General features: G+C 35.5%; 1 protein-coding gene across 1 annotated transcript in view; it reads left to right on the plus strand.

Moving 5' to 3' along the window:
* The window catches only part of LOC145672492 (atrial natriuretic peptide receptor 1), a 177,352-nt gene that overhangs the window by 90,085 nt on the left and 72,463 nt on the right, over positions 1-14,804 (plus strand). Inside the window, exons 8-9 of the mRNA XM_081741655.1 lie at positions 957-1,074; positions 8,598-8,702. Of these exons, the coding sequence (XP_081597781.1) occupies positions 957-1,074; positions 8,598-8,702 (223 nt within the window). The remainder of the gene's footprint in view (positions 1-956; positions 1,075-8,597; positions 8,703-14,804) is intronic.

Raw genomic sequence — 14,804 nt, forward strand, 5'->3', positions numbered from 1 at the left:
ATATCCCTTCTAAACTTCCATTTATTTAATGTATGACTTGAACATATATATCGACTACAAACAACACTGCAGTGCTTCTTAACATTTTCTTCACTTTAGAAAAATAATCAATTCACAATATACTTCTCTAAAACTCAATTCATAGCATAGTATTTGCTAACATTTTCTTCACTTCAAAAGAATCAATTCACAATATACTTATTTAAAAAGCAATTCACGTCATTATCAACACACATTTTTACTTAATGGCGAATTTATAGTTTTTTCAATGTTTCTTATTTTTCAAACGACAAAATTGTCAATATTTCCACATGTTCTTCTTTAAGGTTTCCTCTTCTTATTGTAACTACGGACTTGTATTCTGAAAAATATCTTTCAGAATCAATATTGGAAGCCGACAAAGATATTGCTTCAGGAGCACAGGCAGCAAAATCTCATGGGGCAAACTTTCACTAACCAACCGGTCTAAAAATAACAGGACTGACGGTCTTCTGTGAATCACATTTTATTGCAAAGTAAACGTGTGTTATTTTATTAGTATTACCGCCCAATATGGCGATTTCGCGAATCTATCGCTTTATGTGTATTTCGGTGTTATTTTTTTAAAAAGTAATAAATTCGCGTTATTTCGCGATTTAAAAACACCAAAATCGGCCTTCTATCATATGTTTAGGTATATCTATATAGATTACTTTGCCTTTTTCAAGTCTTCGATGTTATCGTTAAAACGAAAACTTCACTTCCCAAGCTATTACTTATATCACGATATTATCGACCTTTACCTGTTACCCGTAGAAGAGAAGTTGGATAGTTTGATAATGTATATTTATACTTGTAATGACTGTAGAAATCTTAGGGTAAAAGAAGAAAACTAGAAATAGCAATAGTCTTAAAATTATTCTAACTTGAATTTGGCATTTTAAAATTTTACTCTTTATTGTTGTATATTTAATCAGGCATGTTCGTGTAGCGGCCGATCTCAATAATATGGCATGGCGTGTGAGACCAGAAGAAGTTCTTCTAGAAGTTGGAAGACCATTTTCATCACGACTAGGACTACAACGTATTACAGAGGTAAGATCAGTTGTTCATATTTATATTCCATTTCTACTCTTTGAAAATGATTTACAACATTTTACGGTTGTACTGCGTAGCATAGACAACGTTAGTTGTTGATCTGCGTATCTACCATAGACGACGTTAGTTTTTTTTTTTTTTTTGACCTGTGTACCTAACAAGATAGACACCTTTATTTAATTTTGTCGTCCATATAATACAGATAACATTAGTTATGAAAATAAAATGAAATCTTTCAGTTTAACGTCCCCCGATTATGCCCTATACGCCAAGGGAGAGGATGATTAAAGTAAGTGAATAATGATGGAAGAATTAGTAGAATGAGAAAGTGGGAGGAAACGAATTGAGTTGAGTTGATTTTAAGTTTAACGTCCCGTTCAGCAGCGTGGCTATATAAGACGTGGACCTACTGATTAACGTGGAATCCGAACCACATGAGCTCCCGCCGGGAATCGAACCCGGGTCTCCCACGCCAGAGGCGCGTACGCTAACCGCTTAGCCACGAAGGAGCTCTGGGAGGAAACGAGTACCTCGAGAAAACCACGGACACGATGTTGCCTACCTCAAACTTACTTGGCAGTGGATCGAACCAGGGACCTCATGCACCAGAGGTAAGCGCTCTACCACTTTCTTTGTATTTTTTTTTAAAGTTAACTGATTCACTTAATTTGCCCCATTAACTTGCTTAGCTACTTATTACTAGGGTTTTTCTTAGTTTTACTCGCTTAACTCGTTTTTCTATTTAACCTAGAACAACAGGAACACGAACACAAAATCGAACCTGATACCCCGGACACGAACGACAGAGAGAATCGAATATGATACCCCGTACACCAAAGGCGCACGTACTAGCCACTAGACCAGCAGGGAGGGCATTCCACTGAGCCCCCGTAAGATGAAATAAGTTGTTTAACCTACTTCTTTCTTGCGTATCGTTGAGAGAAGTGGATAGACAAAATCGAATGTAAAAACGGTTTCTTTCTTGTGAAGCTGCTATAATAAAACTGCCATGCATGATGTTTGATTTTTAAGCATCTTCAAGTGACAAAATCTCAGTTTCTCTTTATCTCCTTTGTATCTGCTCACTACCCTGTCTTGCGTCACACCCTGGACTATAGCTCCATAAATCTATAAAGATTGATTGGAAAAGATTGATTGAGTCCTGACTACTGAAACTCCGTGTCATGTCGAAGCTTCTGGTAAGATTATGATTGAAGCTTAGTATGTTGATATGACGACAAAATGCATGTACGAAGTAATAATTTGTGTTATTATATGATAATTAAAGATCTAGGAGTGCTATTTGATAATAAGTTAAATGTTACTTATCATATTGAAACAATTATTAATAATTCATACATAAATCTTCGCTTTCTTGTGAGAATAGGTAAAGAGTTTCAAAACGATGCTACATTAATGAAACTCTACTTCTGTTTTGTGAGATCGCAATTAGAATATGTGACTCTGTCTTGGTCAACAAAAACACTAAAACACATAGATATGATTCAAAGAATACAATCAAAATTCTTGAAATTACTTGTTTATAGAAAAACTAATCCAAACTAACTAAAACTTATCCAAAATATGAGTCATATTCAAAAATACACATTTTGAAACATCGGAGAGAACATACGGATCTTTTATTTTTACACAAATTACTACATGGTAAAATTGTTCCGATCTTATTTCGAAGGTGTAATTGCATATCCTGTCAGGTAAAACTCGCGTAGGAAATAGTAGTACTAGAAAAAGGAAAGAACAAACATCATCGCTAAGTCTCCTATATGGAGGATGAGTGTTTCCTACAATAAAATTGAAAGAATATCTGTTATAGATATTTTTGGAATGTCGGAGACAGTATATAAGAACAGACTTAAAAATATATGTGACAATGAAAATGGAACTGACGGTTTTTAAAAGTGTGTAGTCAAAAATACAGAAGAAAAAACATTCATATTGAAGAAAGACTCAAAAAGTTTTGTTCAGCAAATTTTCATACTTGAACAACTACCGGTGACGGCGCCAGTATCGATGATAAACAGAAATGGCGTCGGCAGTCGAAAAGGCGTAATTCGTGTGGTGGTTTGCAGACAAAAAGTGTTGTTCAAGTTCAACGAAACTGTCGACGTGTTTACCACAAGGATCCTCCATCACGCAACAGTATCCAGGCGTGGAAGGATCAATTTTCATCAACGGGGAGTGTAGTGAAACAACACAGCGGTGGTAAATCGCGTGTGTCAGAAGAAAATGTGGAAGCAATAAGGAGGTGTTTCTCACGTAGCTCGAGGAAGTCAATTCGCGCAGCGAGCAAGCAATTGGCAATTCTAAAGTCAACAGTGCACGATATGGTACATAAACAATTACGTTTACGTGAGTATAAGGTGCAATTGTTGCAAGGAATAAGCCCAACGATAAGCCACGAGAGCAGCATTTGCTACTAAAATTCTGGACTGGATTGATTATGACTATAATTTCCTATTGAACGTTGTTTTCTCTGATAAGGCAACTTTTCACTTGTCTGGCTGTGTTAATAGACACAATGTTAGGGTATGGGGATCTGAGAATCCACATACGTACATAGAACATTCTAGAGACAGTCCCAAATTGAATGTATAGTGTCCTTCAACACATAATGCAGTATAGACCCCATCTTTCTCATAGATCAAACCATAACAGGACATGTGTTCTTAGACATGCTTCAACACTTTGCTGTTCCACTTACAACATTTACAACCTAAAGTGATATTCCAATTGAATGGTGCCCCGCCACATTGGAGCCTACAATTGAGGGAGTACCTTGATACTGAATTTACTGACTGTTGGATAGGATTCGATGGGCCAATTAGGTGGCCTCCACGCTCTCCTGATGTTACCCCACTGGACTTCTTCTTGTGGGGGTATGTGAAAGACCTTGTGTATTCTGGTGAAAAGGTGCGTAACCTTGATGAACTAAAGAACTGTATTAGTAACGCGATTGCTTCAGTAACACCTCAGATGTTACAGAATACGTGGAGAGATATTGAGTTCAGGCTAGATATTGTAAGAGTTTCAAATGGAACTCACGTGAAGTTACACTGAGTTAGAATGACTTGTAAGACCAAATAAACATTTTGAGTTCTCCTTTAAAATGTATGTTTTTTCTTCTTCTATACCTCTGACCATATTAAAATCATACTTTTAAAAACCGTCAGTCCGATTCCGGACACCCTATATATATATATATATATATAACTGTGGGTAAATGTATTGGTAAGGAACAACACTCTAACTGAGCCTAGAGCCTGTTATGTTGAATAAATAAAAAAAAAAAGTTTTCTTAAATTGCATTTTTATATCGAGCATATCATTTAAACTAAACGAACATAAAATTTATATTATTAATTACGTATATATTAATGATACTTCAATCACATAATAATCTTTACAAATTGAGCATGAAAAAATACATTTTTTATATTTTTGTAACTATTTCAATGCATGATTTTGGAGGATTATCTCTGCGTTAAATTTTGGTGTTTGAGACGCCGCAAAATTGAAGTAAGATCTCTCCTCTCTATTCCTACTTGCCAAATAATTGATGATCATTGCTTTCTCTCTCTCTCTCTCTCCAACTAGGAACAAACATTGAATTACTTCGATAAATTACGTTCTCCGTGGGTGTCTTAATAACATTCAGATCTACGTGATTCATATCCACGTTTTATCTTATTTCTTTGCCAGAAGAATTTAATTCACATTAAGTATCTCACATAATTCATCCAGAAAATTACTACAAATGCTGCTTAATTCCTTAGCCACATCTCTGATAATATCACCTTGCTTTCATCTGTCTCCATCGAGCTGATAATATCAGCTCTATGTAGACAGATGAAAGCAAAGTTTCAGTATATGACGCTAAACAAACAAACAAAAAAAAAAAAAAAGAAAGAAAGAAAAAAGACAAATAGATCAATTTTAAACGTAACAAAATGAGGTAATTTGCATTAGATATACAGATCACAACTGTGGTATGGATAAAATCGGGACGTATCAAATGGTTTGATTTTGAGTTTAGCGTCCCGTTCAGCATCAAGGCTATATGAGGCGTGAGTCTACAGTTTAACGTGGAATCCGAACCACATGAACTCCCTCCGGGAATCGAACCAGGGTATCCCACGCCAAAGGCGCGTACGCTAACCGCTTGGCCACGAGAGTACTCGAGACGTATCAAATGCGTGGATCATGTCGTCCGAGTGGGAAGTCCATGTAGATTGTGTAAGAGTTCTGCTAAATGTTGAGTTGAGTTGAGCTTTTGTGTTTTTGCGTCCTTATGAAACATTTAGATTATGAAGAACAGGGCGTGCTGTTAATGTGGGCTCCGAACTATAATCGGAGTTTGAATTCGATTCAGTTAGTAGATACACAAGCCATTATGCAAGATCAGCTCTCACAGTATAAGCCAGTCGCAGCTCTTCCCGCTAGTCCAGTGGCTAGCGCGCACGCGCCTTTGATGCACAGGGTTTCGAGTTCAATTTCCGGTAGGAGACCATTAAACACATTTCGATGGTTCGGATTCCACCTTGAACTTTGTCAACATCTCATATAGCTTCGTTTCTGAAAAGGAACAATAAACTTCAATAAACAAACAAACAAACAAACAAACAAAGCCGTCCCCACTACGCTATGTCGTCTCCAAAGAATTGTATTACAGATCACGCAACCGGGTCCAGATAATTATTGTACCGAGACCGAGAATAGTCTCGGTCTCGTAACGCAAATTCTAGATGAGACTGGGATTGAGACGAGTTTTTATAAATCAAGACAACATCCGTCGTGTTTATAAATACGGAGACCGAGATCGAGACAGACACTTGTAATTTAAGACGAAGCAAAGTCTAATTCAGAAAGTCTCGGTCTTGCCTCGAATGGTGATAAAAGGAATTACTGAAATTTCCTATACTCAAAATTCGTTGAGTTTCTAAGTTAGTCGAACGTTTGATCCTGGATGACTGCAGTTTAGGCGTGTACAGGAAAAAAAAAGGAGGAACAAATACCAGTATTTTAAAGGGCACATAATTTTGAAATATGTTTTAATATATTATTTTATTCTCTTTCTAGCCATTTTACATATGTACTCAAAGAGTATCTAGCCAATACATTCTGAAACTTAATTCTGTGAAGCAAACACATAAGATTTCAATTCCCAACATATGTCCTTACACAGTTCAGGGATTCTACAGGGAAAGACTTATTTAAAACTTTCTTGTTCTTTTATTGCAACCGTTAGTATAAAAAAGGCACCAGATTTTATTTGAAACGGGTAAAATCTTTAGATTGGAATACAGTAGGAACAGCATGGAAAGAGGAAGAGCATCGAATTAAACCATGAAATTGGTTTGAAATATCAAGATTCAGCACTTTACATTAAAAACATGTAACAAACTATATATTAATATTTCCTTTTTACAAAGGTAAAAGAAAAAGAAAAAAAACTAACCAATAAAATGCTACAAAGAATCTAAAAAAGTAAGCATTTATCTACAGCTAGATGTTTATATTAAAAAGTTAAATTAGTATTACTTCACTTCTGAAAATACTTTTCTACATTTATGAAGCAGCAAAAGTGTTAATGATATTGAAAGTGTTAATGTTCAATATGCAATATCTAATGTTCATCTTTAATTCAATAGTTTCAATTCAGAACAGATGCATAATGTAGAATTTAGTTTATAAATTCAATAGATGTATTCAAAACAAAATACTCACTTTTGTTAAATTAAATGTAAGGTATGCTCTTAATTCCGAGCAGACCAAATGCTCATAAGCATGGTGAAGGTATGACTGTACGTTTCCATAACCTCGGTATTGAGAGGAAGAGATGTCAATGCTCAGCAGCATGCTCTGGTCACCTATGCTCCACATTTCCCAGATATCCCCTTGACATAGGTTGGGTAAACCCCAGAACGACGTTTAGACCAGAGTAGAATTGGTTCAGACCATTGCCATCAAGGATGGAACTGCGCTGACTGTTAGTAGGTAGACGCCTCACCGACTAAATAATCGCCGCTCTAATTTTATCAAAAAGTTACATGTCTCAGTTTCGCAAAAGGTGGACATTTTAAGAAATTGCACAAATGAGTTAGATATTGTATACTTTAAAATCAATCTGCTGTGTTTAATATGTTTCTTTTGGTCGAAAAACTAAAGATAAATAAAATTTATTAATGCATGTTTAGCCCAGTATTCAAAATAACTTCTTTAGATACAGGAAATATGTAAAACTAAACTTTTGCAGACTTTTTAAATAGCCCAACCCTTATTCAAAGATGCATTGCAGAATTGATTACTTTTCACATATTTCGAGTAGTATTAGGTTATAGCAATTGATTTCCTTTTGGAATACAGTTTTCAATTTGAACAAAATATGACACCTTCAAAGTCGCACAGGAAAGAAATGAATTAATTTAATAATATCTATAAATATTCTCTTTACATTTCAAGTAAATGACAAATTGTTCTCCATCTCAAGTCGAATATTAATATGAGATCCCCGCGGGTCCTTCTTCTTGGGCATCGGACTAGTACACGCCTTCGGAGCGAAACCCCTGCAGGTTTCTCGGTGGGAGAGGTGACTCAGGTGGCTCAGAGGAACAGTGCTTACCTCCGGTATGTGAGGTCTCTGGCTCGATCCCCGGCCAAGTACGTTTGTGGCGAACAACATCATGTCCGTGGATTTTCTTGGGATATTTTCGTTTCTCCCACTTTCTCACTCCACCAGTTATTCCATCATTCACTTGGCTTAATCATCGTCTTCCTTAGGAATGCGCACGAGACAAGATTTGTGGCTGCCTCGTCTCGAAAATGTGCTTTAAAAATGATGTCTCGACTCGAAAAATGTATATTTCTCTATTGAAAGAGCCGTGTTTCGACTCGAATTTTGTCAGGAAAATCCTGTCTCGACTCGTCTCGTGCGCATCCCTAGTCTTCCTTAGTCAACGAGTATAAACGTGGGACGTTAAACTGAAATATTTTATTTTGATAAACAACATTCAATGAGGATAAACAACACTCGCAGAAGGCACGACCATAAGACACTTATATACGAAGAAATACGCGGTCTATGATAATGCTGCAATCAAGAATGAAGGGAAGAAATAATAGAGGAAGTTAGAGGCTGTGAGATAATACTAATTTATACATTTTAAATTTTACATAATTTAATTCGAGATTATCGAGACGAGAAAGAGACTTGGCCCTCGATTACGAAAATGTGCGCAACAAATGGTGTCTGAGTATTTTATGTGTCTTAGAAACTTTGTTACCAATATTATTTACCTCTAATGTTCCCAATAATGTTGCTGTTTGTTTGGACACAATTGTAAACTCAGTGTTTCGAAGTACGGTATTTGAAGATACATATATATTTATAAAATGTTCTTTGTAATCAAAACTTGGTATAATACAAGGATTCAAATGTTCTATAGTAAATAAACCTTAATTTACATTTTTTCTAATTTATTTTATGATCTCTATGGATTTAGGTTCAAGATTTGGGTTTAGGAAGACCTCGGGCCAGTAGAGGCTCAGTGACGTCATCACATTCATTGCCGCTGACTCAAGTCTTCACTACTGTCGGAATATATAAGGTTGGTTACTTTATATTTTCTTGTTGAATTTAGTATTGCAAGTTATTTTATACTGGTAAGTAGCAAATTAAATAACGAAAGTAAAATAATGAAGAAAATAAGTCGAAAAACATGACATTTTTTAGCTAAAAAATTGAAATAAATTCGGAAATCAGTTTTTCAATATTTGTAACTCAAAGAATAACGGACTTAACTTCAGCAGTTCTAAAAATTTGGACAAATTAGCACAAGGTCTAATTACAAGTAAATATAAATGTTTTAAATTCGTACGATACTTATATAACAAGTTTTAGTTGATAATATATATCGGAATAATTACAAGTTTGGTTATAATATAGCTACCATGGTTTATCAACATTAATATGTAGATGGAAACATGTTTTAGTTTCTTTATAGTTTTTGAATTCGTTTCAGTCACGTTTATACTTGAAGAGTATAACTTCTAGAGACATTATCTTTAAATACTGTGAGTACCAACTATGGAAAACTCCAGAACACAAAGTCTCATATATTCGCCTTATTTTTCAGTAAATATTAGTCCATCGTATTCACAACATGTAACTTACTCTACAGAATTACACACGAGAAAAATTTCTATATCTTAATGGGGCAGACTACTAAATATTTTTCAAAAGCTAACAATTTTTCTTTTGCCCATTTTTCGTAAGTGAAAAGAGATAATGAAATGTAACTTACCACAATAGTAGATAATATTATTATACACCAGAAAATACCAATCCGAAGAATTTTCAGTGTTGCCATGCATAGAAAACACAGTGTGACCAGAATTTAAATTACCCAAAAATCTAGGTTAAGGCAGCGGCTATAAAAATGAACTCTACGGTAATTGATGACTTATCATCTTGTCTTGGTTCCTTGTTAACTACTTTTTAAATCACATTTCTATTTATTTTGTAATAACTTGCGTAAGCTATTAAAAAATAAAGAAGTTATTACAAAATAAATACAAATATTATTTAAAATGTAGTTAACAAGGAACATAACAAGAAAAGATAATAAGTTATCAATTATCGTTGAGTTCATTTTTCTAGTCGCTGCCTCAACCTAGATTTTTGGATAAGCCAAATTCTGGTCACGCTGTGATTTCTATGGATGGCAACACTGAAAATTCTTCTGATTCGTATTTTCGGGTGTAGAATAAAACTATCTATTATTGTAGTAAATTACATTTCATTATCTCTTTTCACTTACGAAAAATAGACAAAAGAAAAATTGTTAGCTTTTGAAAAATATTTAGCAGACTGCCCCCTTAATCAGTATTTTGGACAAAATTCTCATGTAGTATTTATCATTCTATAATTATAAATAATTACATATTTCCAGTAACCTACAACCAAAACACTATTAATGAGCTCTCAATAATATCGATCTCGGCATTGCCACACTGTTAAAAATACTTTCTTAAATCTGAGAAACCGTTTCTTATCTGTGCACCGAGAATATCTTTTCTTAGAAACAAGAGTTTGAAACTCTCATTAATGAGAAATGAAGAAAAGTAGATGATATTGTATAAAGAGAAATGAGAAAATATACTGTTATTTTCCTTATGAATGAGAATTGCCAAATCTCATTTCTAAGAAAATATTGTCTTGGTGCACAGATAAGAAACGGTTTCTCAAATTTAAGAAATTATTTTTAACAGTGCACAAACTACTACTTTCTAATTTTCTTTACGAACGTTTTATTCTTTACACCTAATATAAAATACAACTTTTCAACTTACAATTTTACAATCCCTAATACTAGAGTTTGGCAGCTAATCAGCCAATTATAAATACGCCATAAGGAAATGTTTTAAAAAATATACCATGTTGATAAAATTTGCATTAAATAAAAATAGAATTCTTACAATTTACGTCAACATTTCGCGATTTTAAAATAAGCATTTCAAGGTTGAAAACTTACGAAACGACTTTAATATTGTCTTTTGGGTACGATTTTTCAGTAAAATATATTTCATTTGCAATACTGTCTGGTGTTTGTATACGCATTATTTGTCAGCTCTTTTCTTCAGTGAAGAACCTATTTCTCCAGTTTTTAATTTTAACAAGTGTTTTGATGGCATGAGCAAATAGCACTGAATCTTTATGTGAAATATTAAAATGTTGCTGAAATGCACATTGTACGTCCACATAACTGTCATTATTTTTGTAATTTTTTATACGAAAACTTGTAACTTGTAACACGCTTTAACAGTGAATGCTCGTTGTGCATCATTCCATCATAACTACATGATAAAACAACTAAACAAGTGTTGCAAGTGACAGGAAACATGTGACAACAACACTATATTCAGTGTTACCAAATCGTGTCATTGACTGCCGCACCTTGTGATTTGAGTTAGTGTTTCAAACTTTTTGTGGCACGGTGTCGGTAACTCATAAACCTAAAAAGATGCGTCTTCTTTATATATATATAGAGAGAGAGCGGCGTCATAAGAAACGAGTAAAAGGTAATCCCTTCCCCTGAGTTTGAAGTAGACTTATACTGTATGCAGGGCCGGATTTAGGGGGGTGCACCGGTGCACATGCACCCCCTTCGTTGTAAATATACACTATCTAAAATGAGAAACTAGCTGTGAAAAAAGCAACATTTTCCGAAACTTTCTGTCATCATGTTTCCGTTTGGGGTTTAAAAGAAATCAGAGCTTTGCAAAAGCAATACTTTTAAGTCGATTTTCTAAAGGTTGAAGGAAAAGGATTCACCAAGCAAAACAATGCAACATTTCTCAAGTAAGGAAGAAAACGGAAGTCAGAAGGAGAGAACATTTTTGCTGCATAACACTTGCGACCCTCTTTAAAATACTCCCCTCCCCACCTCCGTTCTGTGCATCAGCGTTGTCAAGGGTAAAGAATATTGTCACATGTCACTTTGAGGAGTTTCAGTGTGATTGGTTATTTTCGGAATTATTGGTGCACCCTCTCAGACAATCCTGGATCCGGCCCTGACTGTATGTATGTTTGATTTAATATGTTTGATAGTAAAATACTAATATAAACCTGAAATTCTATCTTTATCGATGGAGTATCTTTGCTCTCACCCCCGCTAGCAAAATCTGAAATGAGACTGCTGGTTCATAAGATACAGGGTGCGGCACGTAAAACCGGCCCGTAAAGTGAACACATAAAATGAAATGTAATGTATTGAATATGATTAACTACAACACATAAATGAAATGTAATGTATTGAATATGATTAACTACAACACATAAATGAAATGTAATGTATTGAATATGACTACTCACCTTCACAGCAGCCTTCACAGCAGGTGCTGAAAGTGTCCTCCGCCCACTTCAACACACATGTGAGCACGATTGAGGAGATTCATATATACCCTTGTCAGTTCTTGTGTTGTAATGCTATTGGTGACATCCTCGACCCTGGTCTTGAGTTCTTCAATTGTGTGTGGAATTGTTTCGTATACTTTTCCCTTTAACAGTCCCCATAAGTAAAAGTCACACGTGGATAAGTCTGGTGACCGAGGAGGCCACAAGCCTTTGCTGATTGTCCTCTCTGGTGTAAACATTATCACACACTGACACTCACCCGGCTTAACACAACGAGGCCTTTTTCTCAACTGGTTTCGACAAGTTTCACTGTCTGCGGCTGCACGTGACTGCTGCAGGTCACTTAAGTCGACCCAACCTCGACACGCCATCTCTTGGTAGGAAGGTAGATTATTTAAGTGTTGCCAAAAACACAATATACCAGAATATTACGACGGGCCGGTTTTACGTGCCGCACCCTGTATATTTTTCTTTAATTTGCTGAGGCGGATCTAGCCTGGGGCCGGGAGGGCATAGGCCCCCAGCTTTACGAGCAACAAAAATAATTGAAGTTATTTAAATATATATATTTTTTAAAGTTTATAGTCAACTCATAATCAGTGTTTCTTCCAGACATGTTTTTTGGGGGCACTGCCCCCCCGGCGCTCTAAGAGTACCCCCGGAGAAGACCAAAATAATACGTCTATAATATAATAATAAATAGAATAATACTTGCAGTGCCCCCCCCAGAATACTAAGTGTGCCCTCCCGGAACTTTTTTTCTGAAACAACGACTGCTCATAATATACCTACTATAGTCTGGGTTCTGGTTGCACCCCCCCTCCAGTTTTACCTTCAGATCTGCCTCTGTTCATTTGGTATAAGGAATCGTTCCCCGAATTTTGGTAATGTAATTTTCCCGTAGAGTGTACGGTGTAAAGTAATCCAGGCGAAGTCTCTAAATTTTTATTTCAGTTACATTTATTAACAATATGATAATGATTTTACAACTTATGAATATTTCCATGTATTAAACATAAAATGTTAACAATTTTTGATTTCACATGTATATTAACATTGTATAAAACAATTTAAGAAATTTTAGTTAATATATGTTAAAAGAAATATAAAGAATTGATAACAATGTATTATGTCTGTTAAGAATTTAAAATTATAATCAGAATACATGCAATATTTTCAAGTCGATTCCAGTTTTTACAATAATTATTAATCTAATTTGACGCGTGTTCTCCTTATGCCTGATTAAAGTGTTCTATCTGAGGTAAAAAATTTCTTCAAGTTTATGGGAAGAAGGGGAGGAACTCAAAATACTGACAGCATTGAATTTTTGTATGGCTATGCTTATACGTTGCAGTAAAAATTGATAGCTTCTAGGGTCTCCTGTTTTTGCTGTCAGACTTGCTCCTAGTTCCTTCAAAAAATCAATTGCTTCTTTGCTAAAGACACCTGTTGTTTCAGTAGCAAAGGCTATAAAATGATAGTCTTCTTTAAGTTTAGAGTATTTTGAGTGTTTGCGTGAACAAGCCGCTTCCGCTGCACTCCCTGCTTTTATACTTGTGGATTGTAGATAAGATGGAGCAAACGTATCCACACATGTGACATCCCAGACTAATCTTAGACCCTTTTTCCACGGAATTAATGTTATTCCGTCTGGCCGTTTACCATCGTTCCTGAACATTCCTGGAGGTTCTAATATACTCGGAAAGTCGATGCTTGCAAGAGTTCTTTTGATTATGTTGTTTAATTTGCTATGACGTGCAAATTTTCCTCCACTTTTGTTGCAGCTCAAAGCATGAAGACCTTTCTTGTCCATCTTATTGTTGCAGGTGCAAATAAATTCATGGCAGATATTCAGGCCTCAGCGCAAACCTATGCAGATTTTGAAAAAGTTGTCATCCAAGAATGTTCCTATTTTTATAGATGGGGTTGACTGTAGCCATGCTCCTGATTCCTTCTCTCTTAAAGCTTTGATGCGTGCACTTTCAATGCTGTTTTCAGCGACTATTTCGTTTTCGATTACCTCATTTACAATAATTTGATCCCATTGTTTCTGTGACACTTTTAAAACCGGGGGTTTTCCATCGTAAATGCCTTTCCAAATTTCCAAAGCCTCTGCCAAGTGGCTTATTCCCACTTCGTCAACTGGATACTTTATAATTTTGGAAACGAGTGGCAACGCTCCGTGGCAAGAGGAAATGAAGGCAGGAAGGCATAGGTCTGAAGCCTTTCTTATGCCTAAACCACCGACTCGGATGGGAAGGCTAGCTTGAGTCCATTGCGTTTCGTTGATATTAAAATTTATTGTTGATTGTAACGCTTTCTTCAGTATGTGATCCATTTGTAGAAGTCTGGAGGGATTGACCCATGTTGGAACTGTTCGGAGAAAGTAGGTTTGTTTAGGAATGCCAAAGCAATTTTTGAGCAAAAAGAAAGAAATGTGGGCTGGTAAACTTTCTAATCGGAAAGATATTCTTTTGAGATCATTCAGGTGTTTCTCGAAATGGTATTCGATTCCTTCTTCGTGTAGTGGTGAACCCAGCAATGAGATCTCATTATTTTTCACTATTCGTATTCCGGGTAATATGTTTGAAAATTCAGATACAATTTTAGGGTCGATTTTTTTTTGAATTGAAGAAAAGTTCACATTTTTGTGGGTTTATTTGTAGACCTATTTTCTCTGAATTTGTAATCAACTTCTTTATATCTTCCAACACGGTTTGTGATGATCCTCCAAGAGTTCCGTCATCAAGGTAGAAGACATTTAGCTCTGAAGAAAGAGAAAGGTCAATTGGGT

This window comes from Thermobia domestica, chromosome 16 (assembly GCF_964235325.1).
Source record: "Thermobia domestica chromosome 16, izTheDome1.hap1.1, whole genome shotgun sequence".
NCBI classification, from domain to species: Eukaryota; Metazoa; Arthropoda; class Insecta; order Zygentoma; family Lepismatidae; genus Thermobia; species Thermobia domestica.